This window comes from Lepus europaeus, chromosome 6, assembly GCF_033115175.1.
Source record: "Lepus europaeus isolate LE1 chromosome 6, mLepTim1.pri, whole genome shotgun sequence".
Lineage (NCBI taxonomy): Eukaryota > Metazoa > Chordata > Mammalia > Lagomorpha > Leporidae > Lepus > Lepus europaeus.
This window is the reverse complement of record NC_084832.1, coordinates 63,311,553-63,333,943: the sequence shown is the minus strand read 5'-3', so window position 1 is coordinate 63,333,943 and position 22,391 is coordinate 63,311,553. Positions and strand designations below refer to the sequence as shown.

The 22,391-nt window shown below is 42.3% G+C and overlaps 1 protein-coding gene across 2 annotated transcripts in view; it reads right to left on the bottom strand.

Moving 5' to 3' along the window:
* Nucleotides 1-22,391, bottom strand: part of SETDB2 (SET domain bifurcated histone lysine methyltransferase 2) — a 97,396-nt gene that overhangs the window by 5,836 nt on the left and 69,169 nt on the right. For both annotated transcript variants that reach the window (XM_062194221.1, XM_062194220.1), the window contains 4 exons: nt 19,176-19,283; nt 12,902-13,035; nt 8,753-8,802; nt 6,524-6,579 (listed from right to left, as the gene is read on the bottom strand). In XM_062194221.1, coding sequence (XP_062050205.1) covers nt 6,524-6,579; nt 8,753-8,802; nt 12,902-13,035; nt 19,176-19,283 — 348 coding nt within the window. The remainder of the gene's footprint in view (nt 1-6,523; nt 6,580-8,752; nt 8,803-12,901; nt 13,036-19,175; nt 19,284-22,391) is intronic.

Genomic DNA, 22,391 nt, shown 5'->3' with positions numbered 1-22,391 from the left:
TAGGTAAATACTGTTTTACGTCCCCAAAGATTTTGATGTTTTATACAGAATGATAAAGTTTTCTAGGTAAGAGTTAGAAACTGGGTCAAGCATGGGTCATGTAGCTGAGGAGTATGTGGCTTCAAGAGGTCTGCCTGCACCTGCCACACGTTTTAAGACCTGAGACACCCTGTGGGGTCAGATGCTGTCGCTAACTTGGCACCAGAGTGTGCTTTATAGGAACTGTGGGAATGTCACCTGCTGACAGTTATGTGTTCAGAACTTCCAGCTGCTCTTTACAGATCTTGTTATGGTTCTATCACCTAGGACCCAGCTCAGAGCTCCCGAGGATGGGATTCTTCCCCAGGAGAAGGCTCGGCTCTATCTAGGCAGATGTTCTCTGAATGCATCTGTCCACAAATGGCTTGGAAAGGATATTTCACATGAAGTTCAGGATGGTTTCATTAAGACTCTGTATGAAGAAATTTAAGTCAAATTACCGGTACGTGGGGATTCTCCCAGTTGGCCGTACACAGATGCCCTGCATTCATATCACCCTCACAGAGGAGAACCAAAATAAAACCTGCTAACTGCATTTTGGGGTGAGTTCCCAAGGGGAAACACAAGAACTTGCCAAGAAGACAGAAGAACCGCCCCCGGACACAGCTACTTCAGATGGAGGCATAAAGAGAGGATTAGAGTGCACCAGAAATCCCAACTTGAGCTCCATGGCTGAGGGGTGTCCCCACTGCAGGGGAAAAGATAAACAGGAGGGCCTTGCCAGACGCCAGCTCTCGGAGAGGTCCCCAGTCATCACGGGCTGGGAGGCCAGCAAGGAAACCTCCAGGACCACGTGTGGTCGGTTGGCTTCAGAGACGGGACTCTCATCTCCTCAGCCCTCAGAGCACAGGCTGCAGCAGTGACACACCATCCTAACAGAGTCACCAGCAGAATCCATTCTGCCCTAGGGGACAGCATCACCAGGAAAAAGGAATGCAGCCTCACAAAACCAACGAGCGCCAACAGTGAGTAACTGCACTGCCTTAGTCCAGAGCCCTGCAGACGTGGAGGTATCCCCACCAACACCAGCACTAGTTACTGCGGAGGGCTGTGCCCCACCTCCGCATGGCCAGCTCAGACGGAGGCCTGGCTCTGCTGCAGCTCCATGCCCACACCTGCCCTGGAGTTACAGGGAGGCTGCACATGTCTACCCCAGCCTTGGGACTTGCACTGCAATGACTCCGGGACCCACACAACCGTGCTGAATCCGAGAGGAACTCCTGCTGCCACTGCTGTCGACTATGGTGAGGAAGATACAGGAAGAGTGAATGTGAGTGTCCAACTGGCACGAAAGCCAACCCAGCCAACCAAACTGTTACTTGAAGATGCACCTTCAAGAAAAAACTTCAAACCATCAAAGTCACCCTTTACAAGTGACAAGTAATCAGCCAGAGGTTCAATATCAACTTAGGGACAGGGAAGTAAGACAAAGCCAGGCAGTTCCATACTCCCAGAAGGAATACAATAGAACAGTCTTCTGAAAAACCTGATAGATACTTCAAAAGAATGACCGTCAGAGGTACAATACAGATAAACAAAATCAGGAAATAAATGCAAGATGTGAATGCATAATTCAGCAGAGAGATCTTGGAAAGAACCAAACAGAAATCTTAGAAATGAACTCAATATGTCAAATAAACACAAGTGAAAGCCTCAACAACAGACTAGATCAAGTTCAGGTGTTCTTTCTTCTGCTTGAAGAAAGGTCTTTTGAAATATCCCTGTCAGACTAAGAAAATAAGAAGGAAAAAGAATGAGGATGGGGGCTGGTGCTGTGGCATAGCAGGTAAAGACGCCACATGGTGCCAGCATCCATATGGGCGCTGGTTCAAGTTCAGGTTGTTCCACTTGCAATGATTAAGAGATCAATTAAACAGGAAGATGCAACTATTATAAACATATATGCAGCTAATTATAGGGCACGTCACTATTTTAAAGGAATGTTAAGGGATTTAAAGAGAGACTTAGACTCCAATACAATAGTAATAGAGGACTTCAATACTCCACTTTCAGCAATGGACAGATCAACCAGACAGAAAATCAGCAAGGAAACAGCAGAATTGATCGACACTATAGACCAAATGGATTTAACGGGTATCTATAGTACTTTTCATCCTAGAGTTGCAGAATACATTCTTCTCAGCAGCGCATGAGCTTTCTCTAGGATTGACCACATACTAGGCCATAAAGCAAGTCTCAGCAAATTCAAAAGAATCAAAATCATACCATCCATCTTCCCTGACCACAATGGAATGAAGCTGGAAATCAGCAAATCAAGAATCTCTAGAACAAATGGAAACACATGGAGACTGAACAACATGCTCCTGGGTGAACAGTGGGTCATTGAAGAAATCAAAAGAGAAATCAAAATTTCTGGAAGCAAATGAAGACAAAATACAACACTTCAAAACTTATGCGATACAGCAAAAGCAATGTTAAAAGGAAAGTTTATAGCAATTGGAGCCTACATCAAGAAACTAGAAAGTTACCAAATAAATGAGCTATCAGTGCATCTCAAGGACCTATAAAAACAACAGCAAATCAAACCCAAATCTAGTAGGAGAAAGAAATAATTAAAATTAGGGAATAAACAAAATTGAAACAAAAAAATTCAAAACATCAAAATGAGCTGGTTTTTGAAAACATAAAATTGACACACCACTGGCACAACTAACCAAAAAAATAGGGAGAAGATCCAAATCAATAAAATTAGAGATAAAAAAGGAAATGTAACAACATGCATCACAGAAATAATTTTAAAAAATCAGAAATTACTACAAAGAAGTGTATGCCAATAAACCAGGAAACCTAGAAGAAACTGCCAGATTCCTGGACACATACAACCTACTTAACTGAGCCATGAAGACACAGAAAACCTAAACAGACCCATAACCAAGACAGAAGTTGAATCAGTAATAAAGACTTTCCCAATAAAGAAAAGCCCAGGACTGGATGGCTTCACTGCTGTTCTTCTCAAGTAATTCAAAACAATTGAAAGGGAGGGAATTCTTCCAAATTTTTTCTATGAAGCCAGCTTCACCTCGAATCTGAGAAAGATACAACAGAGAAAGAGAACTGCAGACCAATTTGCCTGATGAACACAGACACAAAAATCCTCAACAAAATTCTACCCAATCAAATCCAACAACACATCAGATAGATCATTCACCCAGACCAAGAGGGATATATCCCTGGTATGCAGGGATGGTTCAACATTCGCAAATCAATCAATGTGATACATCACATCAACAACTGCTGAAAAAAAAAAAAAAAAACGTATGATTATCAATAGATGCAGAGAAAGCATTTGATAAAATACAACATTTTTTTCATGATGAAAACCTTAAGCAAATTGGGTATAGAAGGCAATTTATGTCAAACCCATGGCCAGTGTCCTATTGAATGGGGAAAAACTGGAACCAGGCAAGGATACCCTCACCACTGCTTCTCATAGTCCTGGAAGTTTTAGCCAGAAGCATTAGGCTAGAAAAAGAAAGAAAAGGGATACAAATTGGGATGGAGGAAGTCAAACTATCCCTGTTTGCAGAGGACATGATTCTGTATATATGGGATCCAAGAGACTATTGGAACCCATAGAAGAGTTTGGTAAATTGGCAGAATATAAAATCAACACACAAAAATCAATAGCCTTTGTATACACAGTCAATGCCATGGCCGAATGCCATGGCCAAGAATGAAATTCTGAGATCAAGCCCATTCACAATAGCAACCAAAATAATCAAACACCTTGGAATAAATTTTACCAAGGATGTCAAAGGTCTCTATGATGAGAATTACAAAACATTAAGGAAGTAGAAGAAGACACAAAAAAATGGAAAAATCTTCCATGTTCATGGATTAGACAAATCAATATCATCAAAATGTCTATTATTGAAACAATTTACAGATTGAAGGTGATGATAATCAAAATACCAAGGACATTTTTCTCAGACTTATAAAAAATTTATGCTGAAATTCATATGGAAATGAAGGATACCCTGAATAGCTAAAGCAATCTCATACAACAAAAACCAAGCCAAGGGGCCGACGCTGTGGTATAGCAGGTAAAGCTGCGGCCTGCAGTGCCGGCATCCCATATGGGTGCTGGTTCAAGTCCTGGCTGCTCCATTTCTGATCCAGATCTCTGCTATAGGCCTGGGAAAGCAGCTGAGGACCCAAGTTCTTAGACCCCTGCATGTATATGGGAGACTTGGATGAAGCTTCAGGCTCCTGGCTATGGCCTAGCCCAGGCCTGGCTGTTGCAATCATTTAGGGAGTGAACCAACAGATGGAAGATCTTTCTCTGCTTATCCCTCTCTCTCTGTAACTGTGACTTCCAAATAAATAAATACATATTAAAAAAAGAAGAAGAAAAAAAAAAAACCACACACACAAGAAGATGGCCCAAGTACTTGGGCCCCTGCAGCTGCCTGTGAGACCCAGAGGATAATCCTGGCTCCTGGCTTCAGATTGCCCCAGCTCCGGCCATTGTTGCCATTTGAGAAGTGAAGCAGCAGATGGAAGACATCTCTTGCTCTCTTTCTTTAAATCTGAATTTCAAATACATAAATTAAAAAAAAAACAATCCAGATGCATCACAATACCAGATTGCAAGGCATATTACAAGGCAGTTATAATCAAAACAGCCTAGTACTGGTACAAAAACAGATGGCTGAACAGTTGGAAAAGAATAGCAATGCCAGAAATCAATCCATGCATATACAACCAACTTATCTTTGACAAAGGAGCTTAAATCAATGCCTTGAGGAAGGACAGTCTCTTCAACAAATGATGCAGAAAAGTGGATCTCCACATGCATAAGTATGAAGCAAGACCCCTACCTTACACCTTACATAAAAACCCACTCCTAGTGGATTAAAGCCTTAAATTTACAACCTGATACCATCAGATTATTAGAGTGCATTGGGAAACCCTACAAGACATTGAAATAGGAAAGACATTGGTAAAGAGTTCTTGAAAAAGACCCCAGAGAAACAGGCAATAAAAGCCAAAATTGACAAATGGGATTATGTCAAATTGAGAAGCTTCTGCACTGCCAAAGAAACACTCAGCAAAGTGAAGAGGCAGCTAACAGAATGAGAGAAATTATTTGCAAACTATGTAACTGATAGAGGATTAATAACCAGAATATATAGAGATCAAGAAACCTAACAACAACTAAACAACCCAGTTAAGAAATGGGCAAAGGTCATACACATTTTTCAAAAGAGGAAATCCAAATGGCCTGCAGACACATGAAATAATGCTGAGGATCACTAGCTGTCAGGGAAATGCAAATCAAAACCACAATGAGGTTTCACTTCACCCCAGTTAGAATGCTTTCATACAGAAATCAACAAACAAATGCTGGCGAGGAGATGGGGAAAGAGGTACCCTAATCCACTGTTGGTGTGAATGTAAACTGGTATAGCCAATGTGGAAGACAGTATGGAGATACTTCAGGAATCTGAATACAGACCTAGTATATGACCCAGCCATCCCACTCCTGGGAATTTATCTAAGGGAAATTAAATCAGCATATGTAAGAGTTATCTATACCCCCATGTTTATAGAAGCTCAATTCACAATAGCTAAGATATGGAACCAACTCAAATGCCTGTAAACTAAAGAGTGGATAAAGAAATTATGGGATATATACACCATGGAACTACACAATGGTAAAAAAAAAAAAAAAAAAGGAAAATCTAGTTATTTGCAACAAAATGGATGAAACTGAAAAACGTCATACTTAGTGAAATAAGCTAGTCTCTCAAAAGGACAAATACTGTATGTTATCCCTGACCTGTGATAACTAATACAGCACGTAAAAGGTAATCTATAGAAGTAAAATCAACATTCCAAGATAAATGACTTTGAACAGCCCTTGTCTCAAATGCTGAGGAACAGTTTTTATTTTTTTCATACTATTTATTGAACTCTTAACATAGGGTTAATTGTATGTGTATAAAGTTAATTGAAAATATATCTTAGGGGCTGGCGCCGTGGCACACTAGGTTAATCCTCTGCCTGTCATGCTGGCATCCCATATGGGTGCCAGTTTTAGTCCCAGTTGCTCCTCTTCCAGTCCAGCTCTCTGCTTTGGGCTAGGAGTACAGTGGAGGATGGCCCAGGTGCTTGGGCCCTGTACCCGCATGGGAGAACAGGAGGAAGCACCTGGCACCTGGCTCCTGATCGGCACAGCACCGGCTATGGTGGCCATTTGGGGAGTAAGCCAATGGACCTTTCTGTCTCTCTCTCTTTCTCTCACTGTCTGTAAGTCTGCCTCTCAAATAAATAAAATCTTAAAAAAAAAAAAAAAGAAAAGAATAAAAAGAAAGAACGTGAATAAGAGGAATGAGGAAGAAGGGTTGGGGGGTGGGTATAAAGGGAAGAATCACTTTTTCTGAAGTTGTATTTATGAAATGCATGATGTTTTTATTCCTTAAATAAAAGGTTTCTGGGAAAAAATAATTTAAAAAATCACCGGCACATGAATGTCTGCTGGGAGACGTCTCTTTCTTCCTCTTTTCGTTTTCATTCCTGCACAGTTAAAAACATAAACATTAAAAAATTCGAATGGGTAATATTACTGTTTGATGATATAAAATACAAAACTCTTACATGTCAAAAGTTATTACAAAGTCAAAAGATATGGTAAACTTATACTAAATGTTTTCAGCATATACAGCACTCAATTTTTAATGCAGAAAAAGATGTTTATATGTCAATAGGAGAAAGGTAAATAAGTAGAAAAAGGGGTGAGGAGCTGGGGATCTTCAGGGAATAGGGCTCACTGGACAGAATAATGAACAAACTAGGTCATAGGAAAACAAATCTAATTTGTGAAAAGATACAGGAATATATGTGCAGAAGAGAGAGGTTTCCACCTATTGAATGGAAGGAGATGCGTGCTAGGCAATGTTCCCAAAGCTCTGGGGGACTGTACTGCTGTACAGCTTCTCTGGGGGAAAACTGGCCAAGAGTTACCCAAAGATTCATTGTTCCTATCATTCAAATAAGCAGTTCTACTCAGAGGAAATTTTCCTTATGCTTACAGTGAAGCACAAACCTACATGAAGAACAGTGTTAACTGAAGGTTAAATTTAACAGAACTGGAAAGAACCTAAGTGTTCATCAAGTGGTGAACAAGAACTGTTGTGGGGCATAGCAGGTAAAGCCACCGCCTGCAGCACCGGCATCCCATATGAGCGCTGGTTCAAGACCTGGCTGCTCCACTTCTGATCCAGCTCTCTGCTGTGGCCTGGGGTAGCAGTGGAGAATGGCCCAAGTCCTTGGGCCCCTGCACCCCTGGAGGAAGCTCCTGGCTTCGGATCAGCTCAGCTCCAGCTGTTGTGGTCATCTGGGGAGTGAACCAGTGGATGGAAGATTCCCTCCCTGCCCCCTTGCCTTGCCTCTGCCTCTCTGTAGCTCTGCCTTTCAACTAAAAAATAAATCTTAAAGCAAATAAATAAATAAAAAAGAACTGTTGTTACAGTTACACAATGGGATATTATGCAGCCTTTAAAACATGAGGAGGATTCCACTTGTGCTGATGTGGAAGAAACTCTGATGTATGAGGTTATAAAGACAACATACAGTAATAGGTGTGTTTACACACACAAACTGCTTCTAGAAGAATTCAAAAGGAACAGCAACAGTTTCCTCTGGGGGGAAAGGATTCATTTTAGGACATTGTTATAATCTGGATTTTAAAAGATATATTATTGTAGGGGCCAGGACTGTGGCGCAGCGGGTTAAAGCCCTGGCCTGAAGCGCCTGCATCCCATGTGGGCGCCGGTTCTAGTCTCGGCTGCTCCTCTTCTGATCCAGCTCTCTGCTGTGTCCTGGGATAGCAGTGGAAGATGGCCCAAGTCCTTGGGCCCCTGCACCCATGTGGAAGACCCAGAAGAAGCTCCTGGCTCCTGGCTTGGATGGCACAGCTTTTGTGGCCAATTGGGGAGTGACCATTGGATGGAAGACCTCTCTCTCTGCCTCTCCTCTCTCTCTGAGTAATTCTGACTTTCAAATAAATAAATCTTAAAAATATATTATTGTCATATTTTCCTGTCAATAAACATTGAGAGCAGTCTTTTGTCATAATGTTTCCTGATGAATTAAAAGGCTAATGGAGTAAGAAATGAGGGTAGAGACATTTATAGTTTTGTCTATATCAGGAAACGTCGCTGGTCCAGTACAGAACTGCCTTTTTCAAACCCACCCTGACTGCAGTTCAGTGAGCAGGCACAGTCAGGGTCGGTGAGACACCGCTGTTCTGGAACTACATGGTGCTGCTCCAGAACGAATGTGCATCCCACATCTCCTGTTAGCCAGGATCCAATCTGCCTCAGCTACAACTGAGATGCTAACCAGGCATCCTTTGGAAATTTTCATTCAGGGGATGTGCAACACATGATTCATTTCATCTTCTGAAGATTCTAGTGCTCTGATAGAACAGGAGCATTCACAGAAGTCAACGTTTTTTACAAATGTCTCAGTTTGGTTCTTTGAGTGCAGTGATGATGGAAGATACCAGAGAACACGTCAAAGAAAAATACATCTATTCACGAAGAACAAAATTCAATGAAATCACATATTGCACAAAGAAATTGCTAATTTTATAGGTACTTACAATTTTAACTCAAAATTTTGTAATAAACCAAACAATCATTTATCTTTCTTTAAAACTCAGAGTAGCAAAATTTTAGCAGCTTACCACTTTGAGCCATGGTTCGTGATTCAGAAGCATGTTGCTTGCAGAAGACTCTGAAAATATGCAATTTCAAAGAATCATTAAATACTCTCACTTATGCTTCCCAAATATTATGTGATTTAAAAGGATCCTTTCCTGTTTCTCACGACCACTTCACACTAAACGTTTAAAGAGAAACACTGTTTAAACTGTGTGGTTACTGACTGCCCCACGTCAGGTGCACAGGGAAGCTCTACCAGGGGTCCTCTGTGTCCTCCGAGCCTTAGGAAGGTATTGTTGTCTGCAGGAGTGATGCTGATGAAATATTCTGAACAATACTAGCTCATGCACAGTGGACAGCTGGATTTTACTATAAAAAGATACCTACAGGCCGGCGCCGCGGCTCACTAGGCTAATCCTCCGCCTTGCGGCGCCGGCACACCGGGTTCTAGTCCCGGTCGGGGCACCGATCCTGTCCCGGTTGCCCCTCTTCCAGGCCAGCTCTCTGCTGTGGCCAGGGAGTGCAGTGGAGGATGGCCCAAGTGCTTGGACCCTGCACCCCATGGGAGACCAGGATAAGCACCTGGCTCCTGCCATCGGATCAGCGCGGTGCGCTGGCCGCAGCGCGCTACCGCGGCGGCCATTGGAGGGTGAACCAACGGCAAAAAGGAAGACCTTTCTCTCTGTCTCTCTCTCACTGTCCACTCTGCCTGTCAAAAAAAAAAAAAAAAAAAAAAAAAAGATACCTAAGGTATACAGATTTCTATCTGCACGGCGTCAGTAATCAGCTAACAACGGCATACATTAGTTTGGGGGAAAAGCAGTTTTCAAAGTTAACAGCTGCCTTCCTCAGATCGTACATCTGACCTACAAAGAGCCTCTAGCACTGATTGATGTCCTTGAATAGACGAGCGGCACTGTAGGCTCTGAGGAAGAAGGGAAATGAGTAAACTTTAAGGAGCTGCTCGGGTCCCACTTTCTTTCTGGTCTTTCTCTTCAGCCCCCAGCTGCATTTCCCTTCCTTCCCTATGGTGCTGATCCTAAGGACGTAACGCCCTCGACTAGGGGAGTGTCTGATTTCTTTCCTGCTTACACCAATTCCCACCTCCACGCAGCCTTCCCAGCAACTTCCAATCAAAACTCATCTCCCTCTGCAGATCCTGGTATCTCTGAACACTTTCATTTGCCAAGTACTTAAAACTTTTTCAAACATATAGAAAGTGTAAAGAAGAATGACCCACAGCACCACCACGTCTGAACTCCAGGCCAACCTCCTATGTGTAAAGCCCTCCCACTCCAGTCTTGCCTGTGCTTTCTGGTCCCCCACCAGGAGATGCTTCTCTGACGTTCAGTATCTCATTTCTCTTTGTAGCTCATAGCACTGAGTAAGGTGTTCATTTTTGATATGTACTCTGAATGTTTAAATCCAACTTTAAAATGCCTAAGAGTTCACTTGTTCCTTGATAAAACAGAAAAAAGACTTTCACTGAGACCCTATGCATTAGTTCTAATGTACAGTCAGTGTATTTTTTTTTTCAAATTTTGAGACATAACAGATTCTTCACTTCTTTTTGTTTGATCTTGTTAAGATCATTGTAGAAGTCATAGCAAGATAAGCTCTTTGGGAAGGTAAATAATACACATGAAACTTTGAGAATATAACACCTGCCTAGCAAATCAAATATAAAAAGAAGTGCAGTATAAAATTCACATATTTATACATGTCCTTTCTAATGTTCTAGGCAACAAAATACCCATGAAACATGTTCAAAATCACATTTAAAATTACTTTGCAAACTCTTTATGATGGTGGGCATGCCCATGTTGTCTTAGGATAGTTGACCCTGTGTGACATGGTGAAGAGGAACATGGGATTCACAAGCCCTGAGGCACAGCTCTGCCACTTATCAGCTGTGTGACCTAGGGACAAGTTACGCAGTGGTTCAGGGCCTCAGTTTCCTCATCTGTAAAACGAGGATAATAGTCTCTACCCACTGGACTGTATGAGGACTAAATGAGCTAACATTTGTAAATCACTTAGATCTATTCCTGGCATAGGTAACAGATTACTAAATAAGTTAGTGTTATAAAATAATATCTGAAACACTTGGATAACATTGGGGGTATATGCCTACAGGAGGGAAAAATATTCAGTCTGTAAATGGAATTTTAAATCATCATTTTAGGTTGTATGTTTGGCCTAGCAGTGAAGTTGCCACTTGGGATGTCCATATCCCATATTAGAGTGCCTGGATTCAAGTCCTGATCCTGCTCACGATTCCAGCTTTCAGCCAATCACAGCCTGGGAGGTAGCAGGTAAGGTTCAAGTAGTTGGGTTCCTGTCACCCTGGTAGGAGACACAGACTGAATTCCAGGATCCTGGTGTTAGCCTGGCCCAGCCCTGACAATTACAGGCGTTTGGGGGAATGAACCAGTGGATGGTAGCTCATGCCATCTCTCTATTTCTGCTTCTCAAATGAAATTTAAAAATAAATCATTTTTAAAATCATTGTAAGAAGGTAATAAGCTATGAGACCAGCACTGTGGTGTAGTGGGTTAAGCCTCAACCTGGGGCGCTGGTATCCCATATGGGTGCCAGTTCTAGTCTGGGCTGCTCCTCTTCTGATCCAACTCCCTGCTGTAGCCTGGGAAAGCAGTAGAAGATGGTCCAAGTGGGAGGCCTGGAAGAGGCTTCTGGCTCCTGGCTTCAGATGGGCCCAGCCCTGGCTGTTGCGGACATTCGGGGAGTGAACCAGTGGATGGAAGACCTTTCTTTCTGTCTCTCCCCCTCTCTGTCTGTAATTCTACCTCTCAAATAAATAAATAAAATCTTTTTTAAAAAAAGAATGTAACAAGTTATACAACAAACTGTATTTTAAAAATGGTCTCCTAACATTGTTCTAATATTCAGTATGCTGCAACTCAAGTACATTTCACTAAAATTTAAAACATTCAAGCAGAATCTATGAACAAAGAAGTGAGAAGAGTCAGTTTGGCTTTTCAACTCCAGACCACCATTTTCTATTTTATCCATCTTAAAACTATGAAGGAGGCCGGCACCATGGCTCACTAGGCTAATCCTCCACCTGCGGCACCGGCACCCCAGGTTCTAGTCCCGGTCGGGGTGCCGGATCCTGTCCCAGTTGCTCTCTTCCAGTCCAGCTCTCTGCTATGGCCCGGGAAGGCAGTGGAGGATGGCCCAAGTCCTTGGGCCCTGTACCCGCATGGGAGACCAGGAGGAAGCACCTGGCTCCTGGCTTTGGATTGGTGCTGCGTGCTGCCGTGGCGGCCATTTGGGGGGTGAACCAACGGAGGGAAGACCTTTCTCTCTGTCTAACTCTGCCTTTCAAAAAAAACTATGAAGGAGGGCTCACTCTGTTTCCAAGACATGCCATTCCTTCAACTTTATATGCTGTAATTTAGATGGCATATATACCCCAAAAGAGATAAATCAATGGATCATAATCTTAATCAACTAAAAGAGCTTGGTTTACTGAGTTCTGATCAAACTGTACAATGATTAAACTGAAATGAAATCTTTTGTCAAAAGAAAGACAACTCCTCTCCCTAAAGCAAATATAATTCCACTGGATTTGAAAACTGCTCTGCTGAGTCTAAATGAACATGAAGTAATTATTGAAAGAAATGAAGAAAAATTAAAAACCAAAGGCAATTCGACCAGTATTTTTTTAAGTACTTCATGATTAATTACTGTATGTGCTGCAAAGTTTATCACATTTAGACAAGACAGGAGAGGTGACAAAGAGCTATTTATCAGAATGGTGGTGGGTAGTTACCTTCATTCCACACACAAAATAAAGGGATAGACCTATGTATCTGTGCTAACCCCATCTTTTCTGCAGAAACAAACAGATCTGGACTGGTTCCATGACAAGTAACGCTTCCTATCAGGAAGGGAAAGATGAAGGGAGATTCAAAAACAAAGGCAGAACCTTGCACAATGCATACTGGTTCTGTTTCTGTTTTTGAATATTTCCTCTTTCTGGTTTAGAGAAGGTGTGAGGTCAGGTTCCCAAGTGGGCATCCCCCAAACCATGCTGTCCTCCGGAAACCATCTATATATAATTAGCTTGAAACGTCTCCTTTATCTTAGCCTAACTATTCCTTATCCTAATCTTCTAGATGTGATTTTAAAGTTATTTTAATACATACTTATAAATTCCTTGAGCTTCATCAGTGTGTGGAAAGGCATGGTCCATCTTGGCACAGAAAAAGTGGTAATTCTTGGCACAGTATTTTAAATCACATCCCACGGTGGCTCCTCGTTCACCACAAAATGTACATTTCTACAGAAGAAGAGATGTTACTAAGTACTGGCTTTCATAATCTTTGTTAACATTTAAAATGAAAGATATCATTAAACATAATTTAAGTCAGCAGACCTGTTTTATAATCCTGGATGTTATTAGTAAAATTCCACCCTGAGCTATAAACATTAGGAACTTACACATGCCCATTCATCTAGATATTTCAGCAAAATCTCAGATAATTAGGATGTTTGACTTGGACTGTTCTGTAATGAGCTGATTAAAAGCCCAACACTTTTTATCTCAAAACACAATCTCTTTCCCTCTTTTTGAAAGATTTCTGAGAAGCAGAGCTGGCAAACTAGACAAGGGGTCAGGAACACTGGACCTGATGCGAGAGCAGCTCCTGGTTGTGTTGCTACGAGCTATGTGACTACTCATCTTCCCCCGGGGAGCGATCCCTGCCTGCGGCGCTGTTACAGAAGAGAACAGGAGAGAAAGGAAAGGAAACCTCTTTGAAATCTATACAGTATATCAAAAAATAATTTTAATAAATCTGAGTAATAACAGTTTTTCCTAATTCAGTTTATTTGATGTCTTGCTTTTATTTAAAGATATATTTATCTGAAGAGCAACAGAGAGGAAGACAGAATTATTAATTAACTTTTTATTAATATAAAGAGAACAGATTTCAAGTAGTTCATAGATAAAATCCTAAGAGTATCATATTTCTCTCCCTCCCTTCTCCTTCCTTTCTTTTTAAAACTTTTTCTGATAATGTATTTTTTAAGATTTTATTTATTTATTCGAAAGTCAGAGTTACACAGAGAGAGAAGGAGAGGCAGAGAGAGAGACAGAGAGAGAGGTCTTCCATCCGATGGCCGCAATGGCTGGAGCTGCACCCATCCGAAGCCAGGAGCTTCTTCTGGGTCTCCCATGCGGGTGCAGGGGCCCAAGGACTTGGGCCATCTTCTACTGCTTTCCCAGGCCATAGCAGAGAGCTGGATTGGAAGAGGAGCAGCCGGGACTAGAACCGACGCCCATATGGGATGCCAATGCTTCAGGCCAGGACATTAGCCCGCTGCACCACAGCGCCGGCCCCGTGATAATGTATTTTTAATTTACTTTATATTCAAAGGCTTAATGCTCCACTGAATAAACAGTTCAACAAATAAAAAGGAGAAAGATCAGTGTTCAGCAGGAATACAAACAAGGGCTAAAGATAAAAATCAAATCCAAGATACCAATTTCATGTTGGGCATTGCCTAAAATCTTCATTACAATATGGCACCTGGCGGATGTTCGAGGGGTGTGTCTACGGCTGCTGTGTTTAAGCTACTTGAGATCAGACCACCGGCAGGGATAGGTCTGCTTTAGTTCCAGACACGTGGACAGTGCATGATCCCTATACTTTGCTTAAGGTGCCCCTGTGCATGGTCCACCCATGCCTGCATTACCTTTTCACTGATTGGCTCCCCTACTGCACATGTCTTTCGTAAGCTTTATAAGCCTGCATACGTCTTCAATAAAGCGGTTCCTGCTTCGACAGAACTCACGGGTGCTTGTGGTGTGTTTGTCACCCATTGACCTTACCTCTCCCGTTCGCCTTGTTGAGGAGTGCCTGTGCTGTCCCCTGCTGGTCAGGGGCCAGCCTCAGGCTTAAGACTCTAACAATTTCACTCATATATTAATTTTTTGTACTCTATGTATTAGCTACCATAAATGAGGCCATACATGTGATATTTGTCTTAACAATCTCCAGCTGTATCAATTTACTGCAAAAGATAGGATTTCATTATTTTTATGGCTGAGTAGTATTCCATCATGTATATATACCACATTTTCTTTATCCAGGCATCAGTTGATAGACATCTGGGTTGATTCCATATTTTAGCTATTATGAATTGAGCTGCTATAAACATGGGGCATAAAGTAAATCTTTCAGATGCTGATTTCATTATCTTTGGGTATATTCCCAGGAGTTGGATGGCTGGGTCATATGGTAGGTCTATTTTCAGATTTCTGAGGAATCTCCATACTGTCCTCCATAATGGTTTTACCAGTTTACATTTGAACCAACAGTATATTAGGCTATCTTTTTCTCCACATCCTCACCAGCGGTTGTTATATTTTGATTTTTGATGACAGCTATTATACCTGGATTAACATGAAACCACTTCCTGGCTTTTATTTGCATTTCCAAGATGGCTAGTGATCCCAGCATGTTTTCACATGTCTGTTGGCCACTTGTGTTTCATCCATTGAAATCTGCTTCTTCGTGTCCTTTGTCCATTTCCTAACTGACTGTTTTTGCAGTTGTTGAGATTCTTGAGCTCCTTATATATTCTAGAAATTAATTCTTTATCAGTTGCATAGTTTTCAAATATTTTCTCCCATTCTGTCAGTTGCCTCTACACTTAGCTGAGCACTTCATTTGCTGGGCAGAAGCTTCTTAATTTTTTAAAGATTTATTTTATTTATTTTCAAAAGAGTTACACAGATAGAGGGAGAGACAGCTAGATGGGGAGGGATAGAGAGAGACACAGAGAGAGAGAGAGGGCTTCCATCTGCTGGTTCACTCCCCAAATGGCTGCTATGGCCAGCACTAGGCCAGGCTGAAGCCAGGAGCTTCCTCCACATCTCCCACATGGGTGACAGGGACCCAAACACTTGGGCCATCTTCTGCTGCTTTTCCCAGGCTATTAGCGCCACTTCTGATCCAGATCTCTGCTGTGGCCTAGGAACGCAGTGGGAGATGGCCCAAGTCCTTGGGCCCCTGCACCCACAAGGGAGACCTAGAAGAAGCTCCTGGCTTTGGACTGGCCCAGCTCCAACCAGTGCAGCCATCTGGGAAGTGAAATCAGTGGATGGAAGACCTCTTTCTCTCTCTCCTTCTCTTGACTTGCAGTAACTCTGCCTTTCAAATAAATAAATAAATCTTAAAAAGAAAAAAAAGAAGTGGAACAGCCAGGACACAAACTGATGCCCATATGGGATGCCCACCACACTATAATGTCAGTCCTACAGAAGTTTCTCAGCTTGATGTACTCCTATTTATCGATCTTTGCTTTTATTGCCTGTGCTTTGGTGTATTACCCAAGAAGTCTTTGCCAATGCCAATGACTTGCAGTGTTTTCCCTATGTTATCCTCTAGTAATTTGATGGCTTTAGATCAGGTCTTAGATCTAGATCCTTGATCCACTGTGAATTGATTTTTGTAAAGGGGTGTAATGTAGGAGTCTGTCTTATATTTATGCATGCCGAGATCCGATTTTCCCAACCCCATTTTTTGAAGAGACCGTCCTTTCTCCGGGGAGTAATTTTAGCTCATTTATCAAAGAGTAGTTGGTTGTAGATGCATGAATTAATCTCTGGGGTTTCTATTCTGTTCCACTGGTTCATGTGCCTATTTCTGTGCCAGTACCATGCTGTTTTGATTATAATGGCCCTGTAGTATGTCTTGAAATTTGGTACTGTGATCTTCGGACTTCGTTTTTTGTTGAGATTGCTTTAGCTATTCATGGTCTGGTCTCTTGTGTTTCCATAGGAGTTTTAGGATCATTTTTTTCTAAATCTGAAGAGAATGTTCTTGGTACCTTTATTGGGATTACACTGAATCTATAAATTGATTTAGGTTGTATGGACCTTTTGATGATATTAATTCTCCCAATCCACCAACATGGAAGATTTTTCCATTTTTTTGTGTGTCTCATCTTCTATTTTTTTAATGTTTTGTAATTTTCATTGTAGAGCACTTTTATCACTGCTATTCAATATAGTTTTAGAAGTTTTTAGCCAGTCATTAGGCAAGAAAAAGAAATCAAAGGGATGCAAACTGGAAAGAAGAAAGTCAAATGATCTGTTTGCAGATGACATGATTCTATATATAGCAGAGCCAAACGACACCATTAAGAGACTAATGGAACACATAAGAGAGTGTGGCAAAGTTGCAGATTATAACATCAACACACAAAACTCAACAGTCTTCATATACAGTAACAATGCCATGGCTGAGAAAGAACATGTAAGATCAGTCCCATTCACAATAGCCACAAGAAATTTTAAATACCTTGGAATAAATTTAACCTAGGAGATGAAAGATCTCTATGATGAAAATTATAAAATATTAAAGAAAGAAACAGAAGACATAAAAAAATTTTTAAAAAATGGAAAAATCTTCCATGTTTGTGGATTGGAAGAATTAATATCATCAAAATGTCCATAATACTGAAAGCAATTTACAGATTCAATGTGATCCCAATCAAAATACAATGACATTATTCTCAGATCTAGACAAACAAAAAAAAAAAAAAAGGTAAAATTCATATGGAAACACAAGAGACCCTGAATGGCTAGAGCATTCTAAAATAATAAAAATAAAGCTGGAGACATTGCAACACCAAATTTTAATTTTAAGATATACTACTGGGACTGGCATTTTGGCATAGTAGGTTAAGCCCCTGTCTGCAGTGCTGGCATCCCATACTGGTGCCGATTCAAGTCCTGGCTGGTCCACGTCGATCCAGCTCCCTGCTAATGGTGTGGGAAAGTAGTAGAAGGTGGCCCAAGTCCCTGGGCCCCTGCACCCATGTGGGAGACCCGGATGAAGCTCCTGGCTCCCGAATGGCCTAGCTCCAGCTTTGGCACTCTAGTTCATGTCCCGGCTGCTTCACTTTCCATCTAGCTCCCTGTTCATGGCCTGAGAAAAGTAGCACAAGATGATCCAAGTGTTTGTGCTACTGCCACTCATGTGGGAGACCCAGATGAAGATCCTGGCTCAGGCCTGTCCCAGTGCTGGCCATTGTAGCCATCTGGCGAGTGAACCAGTAGATGGAAGATCTCTAATTCTTACTTTCAAAGTAAATAAATAAATCTGAAAAATTCTAACTACAAATAACAGTCCCATTGTACATAGTGAATATATTCTGCGACCTCCAGTGGATGTGTAAAACCTTGTACAGTAAAGAGCCCTACATATACTGATACTTTATTTTTTCTAATACATACATGCTTATGGTAAAGTTTGATTTATAAATTAGGCACAGTAAGAAGTTAACATTAACCAATAGTAAAATAGAATAACTACAAAAATAAACTATAATAAAATTATTTATGACTTAAATTACTTATTTCTGAATTTTCCATTTAATATTTTCAGGCCATGGTTGACAGTGAGTAACTACAGTCATGGAAAGTGATACCACAAATATGGGGGAGGAACTACTATAAACAGAATTTTAGAAACTTAAAAAAAAAAACAAACAAACTAGGAGGTGAAGGAGAAAGAAAAAAGCATGGCACTGAGACAAGGATGCTATCAGAGGCAGGCAGAAAACCCAGAATCCACAAAAGAATAAAGAAAAAGACAGATCTGACTATATAAAAAACAGGAACTTCCTTGTACACTGTGAACCAGAAAGCTTGAAGCGCCAGATTCTGACTGCAGTCACCTTACCACCACCAGGGGACCAGGCGATGTCACAGGAGCACAAAGAACATAAACCCCCGATGACACGTTTAGACACTGAACCAAACTTGAGGCCAGCTTCCCCTCTGGTTAAGGAGGAAATAAGCCTGCTCTGTGTTAAAGCCAGTTTGAGTTGAGGTTTTCTTCTACTTACAGGTAGGCTCTCTGCAGCTCTTACCAACTTCGCTGACAAATCATTTTTTTTTTTTTTTTTTTTGACAGGCAGAGTGGATAGTGAGAGACAGACAGAGAGAAAGGTCTTCCTTTTTGCCGTTGGTTCACTCTTCAATGGCTGCTGCAGCTGGCGCATCGTGCTGATCCGAAGCCAGGAGCCAGGCGCTTCTCCCGGTCTCCCTTGCGGGTGCAGGGCCCAAGAACTTGGGCCATCCTCCACTGCCTTCCCGGGCCATAGCAGAGAGCTGGCTTGGAAGAGGGGCAACTGGGATAGAATCCGGTGCCCCAACCGGGACTAGAACCCGGTGTGCCGGCGCCGCAAGGCGGAGGATTAGCCAGTTAAGCCATGGTGCCGGCCCCGAATCATGTTTTACAACACTAAATGTTCACTTGAATCTAAGCTTCTAAAACAGGTTCCACTTCTTCCAGCTCTCTCAGATGTTTCTCTGCCCCTGGTTTATCATTCAGACTTTCTTTAGAATGCATTCCCTGAAAGTATGGTCATCCTATGTGAGTTAATAAAATCACTTCTACTTACCAACCTCCTTCCTCTGTGGATTTCTTTCTTTACTGATTCCACATCAAAATTTCTACCATGATTACATGGATCATGATCCTCACATTCCACAAGCGCTGAGGAAAATAACTGCAATCAGAGGGAAGAATTCCAGAGTTATTAAAAACAAGTCAGCAAATGGTACCTAAGATACTCATCAGGAATGGCAGTGGGATTAGGATGGAGCAGTGACAACCTTTTCAGATGTATGAGCAGACCACAGAAGCCACCCCATTTCTTTGAGAGAGACCCCAATTCCCAGATGTGTTTTATACTCTAATTACAGCTCACTGGACCTGGCAGACCCTGACATCAAGCTGTGAAACTGATTCCCTATCCTAGAAGTGTAGAACAGAGTCTGAGAAATAGCTGAAGCCATGTGGTTAGGACAAGCCAATCTGCAAAGAAAGAAAAGAGAGGGCTCGAGAGGACATTCCTGATGGCTTTCCGGCACCTGTGCGCTTGCCTTCAGGAGCTATGAAATGCCCTCAGAACGTACCACAGCTACCCTCTCAGGTTTAGATCACTTCAAGTTTCTTGGTGCTACATGAAACCTTAAGAATACAACCTAGCACTGGTGCCGTGGCATAGTAGGCTAAGCCTCCATTTGTCACACCAGCATCCTATATGGGGGACAGTTCATGCCCAGCAGCTTCACTTCCAATCCAGCTCTCTTCTGATGGCCTGGAAAAGCAGTGGACAATGGCCCAAGAGCTTGGGCTCCTGCACCTGCAAGGGAGACTTGGAAGATACTCCAGGCTCCTGGCTGCAGTTTGCCTCAGTTTCAGCCATTGTGGCCATTTGGGGAGTGAACCAGTGGATGGAAGAACTCTCCGTCTCTCCTTCTGTTTGTAGCTGCCTCTTAGATTAAAAAAAAAAAAAAATCCAACCTAACTTCTAATTGAAAATCAGTATTACATATCTGCTTAAACAACAGGGGGCATGGAAAATATAAGATTTCTTGTGAAACTGACATAGCCAAAGGTATCTTATAAAAAGCAAAAACCATGAAGAAAAGAGTTAGACTTCAACAGAATTAAGTATTTTTGCTGTCTGAAAGACACTGCAAAAAAAATTAAAAGGCAAGTCATTGTGAGAAAATAGTCACAAAATATATGACAAATGACTCATATCAAGAATATAAGAAAAAGTAGGGTGGGCGCTCTGGTGCGGTAGGGTAACCTGCTGCTTGGGATGTCCACATCCAATATCAGAGTGCCTGGGATACAGCTCCACCTCTGCTTCTGATGCAGCTTCCTGCTAATATGCATGGGAGGCAACAGCAGGATGGCTCAAGTACTTGGATTCCTCGGGGCCAGCTCTGTGGTGTAGTAGGTAAAGCTGCTGCCTGCAGTGCCAGCATCCCATATGGGCACTGGTGTGAGTCCCGGCTGCTCCACTTCTGATCCAGCTCTCTGCTATGGCTTGGAAAAGCAGTAGAAGATGGCCCAAGTCCTTGGGCCCTTGTACCCGCGTGGGAGCCCTGGAAGAAGCTCCGGGCTCCTGGCTTCAGATCAGCATAACTCCGGCTGTTGTGGACATTTAGGGAGCGAACCGGCAGAAGGAAGACCTTTCTCTTTGTCTCTCCCTTTCATTGTCTGTAACTCTACCTCTCAAGTAATTAAAGAAAGTCTTAAAAAAAAAAAAAAAAAAAAAAAGCATATGGACTCACATATAGATGTTCACTACAGACTTAAGAGCCCCAAATTGGAAACAAGAGATGAATGGCTAAAGAAACTGATCTATTCATACAATGGAACACTGTGGAGAAATAGAAAGGAACAAAATACAGATACATAAAAAAACAGGAATAAATCTCAAAATTACTGCAAGGAGCAAGGGAAGCCAGATACAAGAGTATATACCATAGGGATTCTTTCATAGGAAATTTGCAAACAGAAAAGACCAATCAATAGGGACTTAGGGTAGAAAGGAAGTGATTACACAGAGGGCCGAGGGAACCTTCTGGAGTAATGGAAATGTTCCATATCTTGATCATGGTAATGGATACATAGGTACAGATGAGTCTCAAAACTCCAAAACGACACTGAAAAAGAGTACAGCTTGTTTCATCCAAGTTATATCAATAAACTTAACAGCAGCAAATCAACATTAACAGTATATTAGAGGGGGCCGGCACCGTGGCTTAACAGGCTAATCCTCCGCCTTGCGGCGCCAGCACACAGGGTTCTAGTCCCGGTTGGGGCGCCGGATTCTATCCCGTTGCCCCTCTTCCAGGCCAGCTCTCTGCTATGGCCCGGGAAGCCAGTGGAGGATGGCCCAAGTCCTTGGGCCCTGCACCCGCAAGGGAGACCAGGAGAAGCACCTGGCTCCTGGATTCGGATCAGCGAGATGCGCCGGCCGCAGCGGCCATTGGAGGGTGAACCAGTGGCAAAAAGGAAGACCTTTCTCTCTGTCTCTCTCTCTCTCACTATCCACTCTGCCTGTCACCAAAAAAAAAAAAAAAAAAAAAAGTATATTAGAGGGGCCAACGCTGCGGCATAGCGGGTAAAGCCTCCGCTTGTAGTGCCCATATCCCAGATGGGCGCCAGTTCGAGTCCCGGCTGCTCCACCTCCCATCCAGCTCTCTGCTATGCCCTGGGAAAGCAGCAGAAGATGGCCCAAGTCCTGGGGCCCCTGCATCCACATGGAAGACCCAGAAGAGGCTCCTGGCTGCTGGCTTCAGATCGGCGCAGCTCCAGCCATAGCAGCCATTTGGGGAGTGAACCAAAAGTTGGAAGACGCTCTCTCTCTCGCTCTGCCTCTCCTTCTCTCTCTGTATAACTCTTTCAAATAAATAAATAAATCTTAAAAAAAAAATCTTGAGACATGAAAACTAAGTGCAAGTCCTAGGTTGGACTCTTCTGCATTTAGGACAACACATGAAAGCTGCTTGAGGATTAGGTAGCAGCAATGTAATGATCTTAGTGGCTATAGTGTGCTATGGGAAAGAAGGTTCTTGCCTGTAGAAAAAAAATACTAAATTATTAGGGAAAGATGACACATCATTTAATTTAAAATGGTTCTGGCCAAAAAGAAAAGTTATTTGTACTATATGTGCAATTTTTCTTTAAGTTTGAGATATTTTTAAAAAATCTTCAAACTAGGCCGGTGCCGTGGCTCAACAGGCTAATCCTCCGCCTAGCGGAGCCGGCACACAGGGTTCTAGTCCCGGTCGGGGCGCCGGATTCTGTCCCG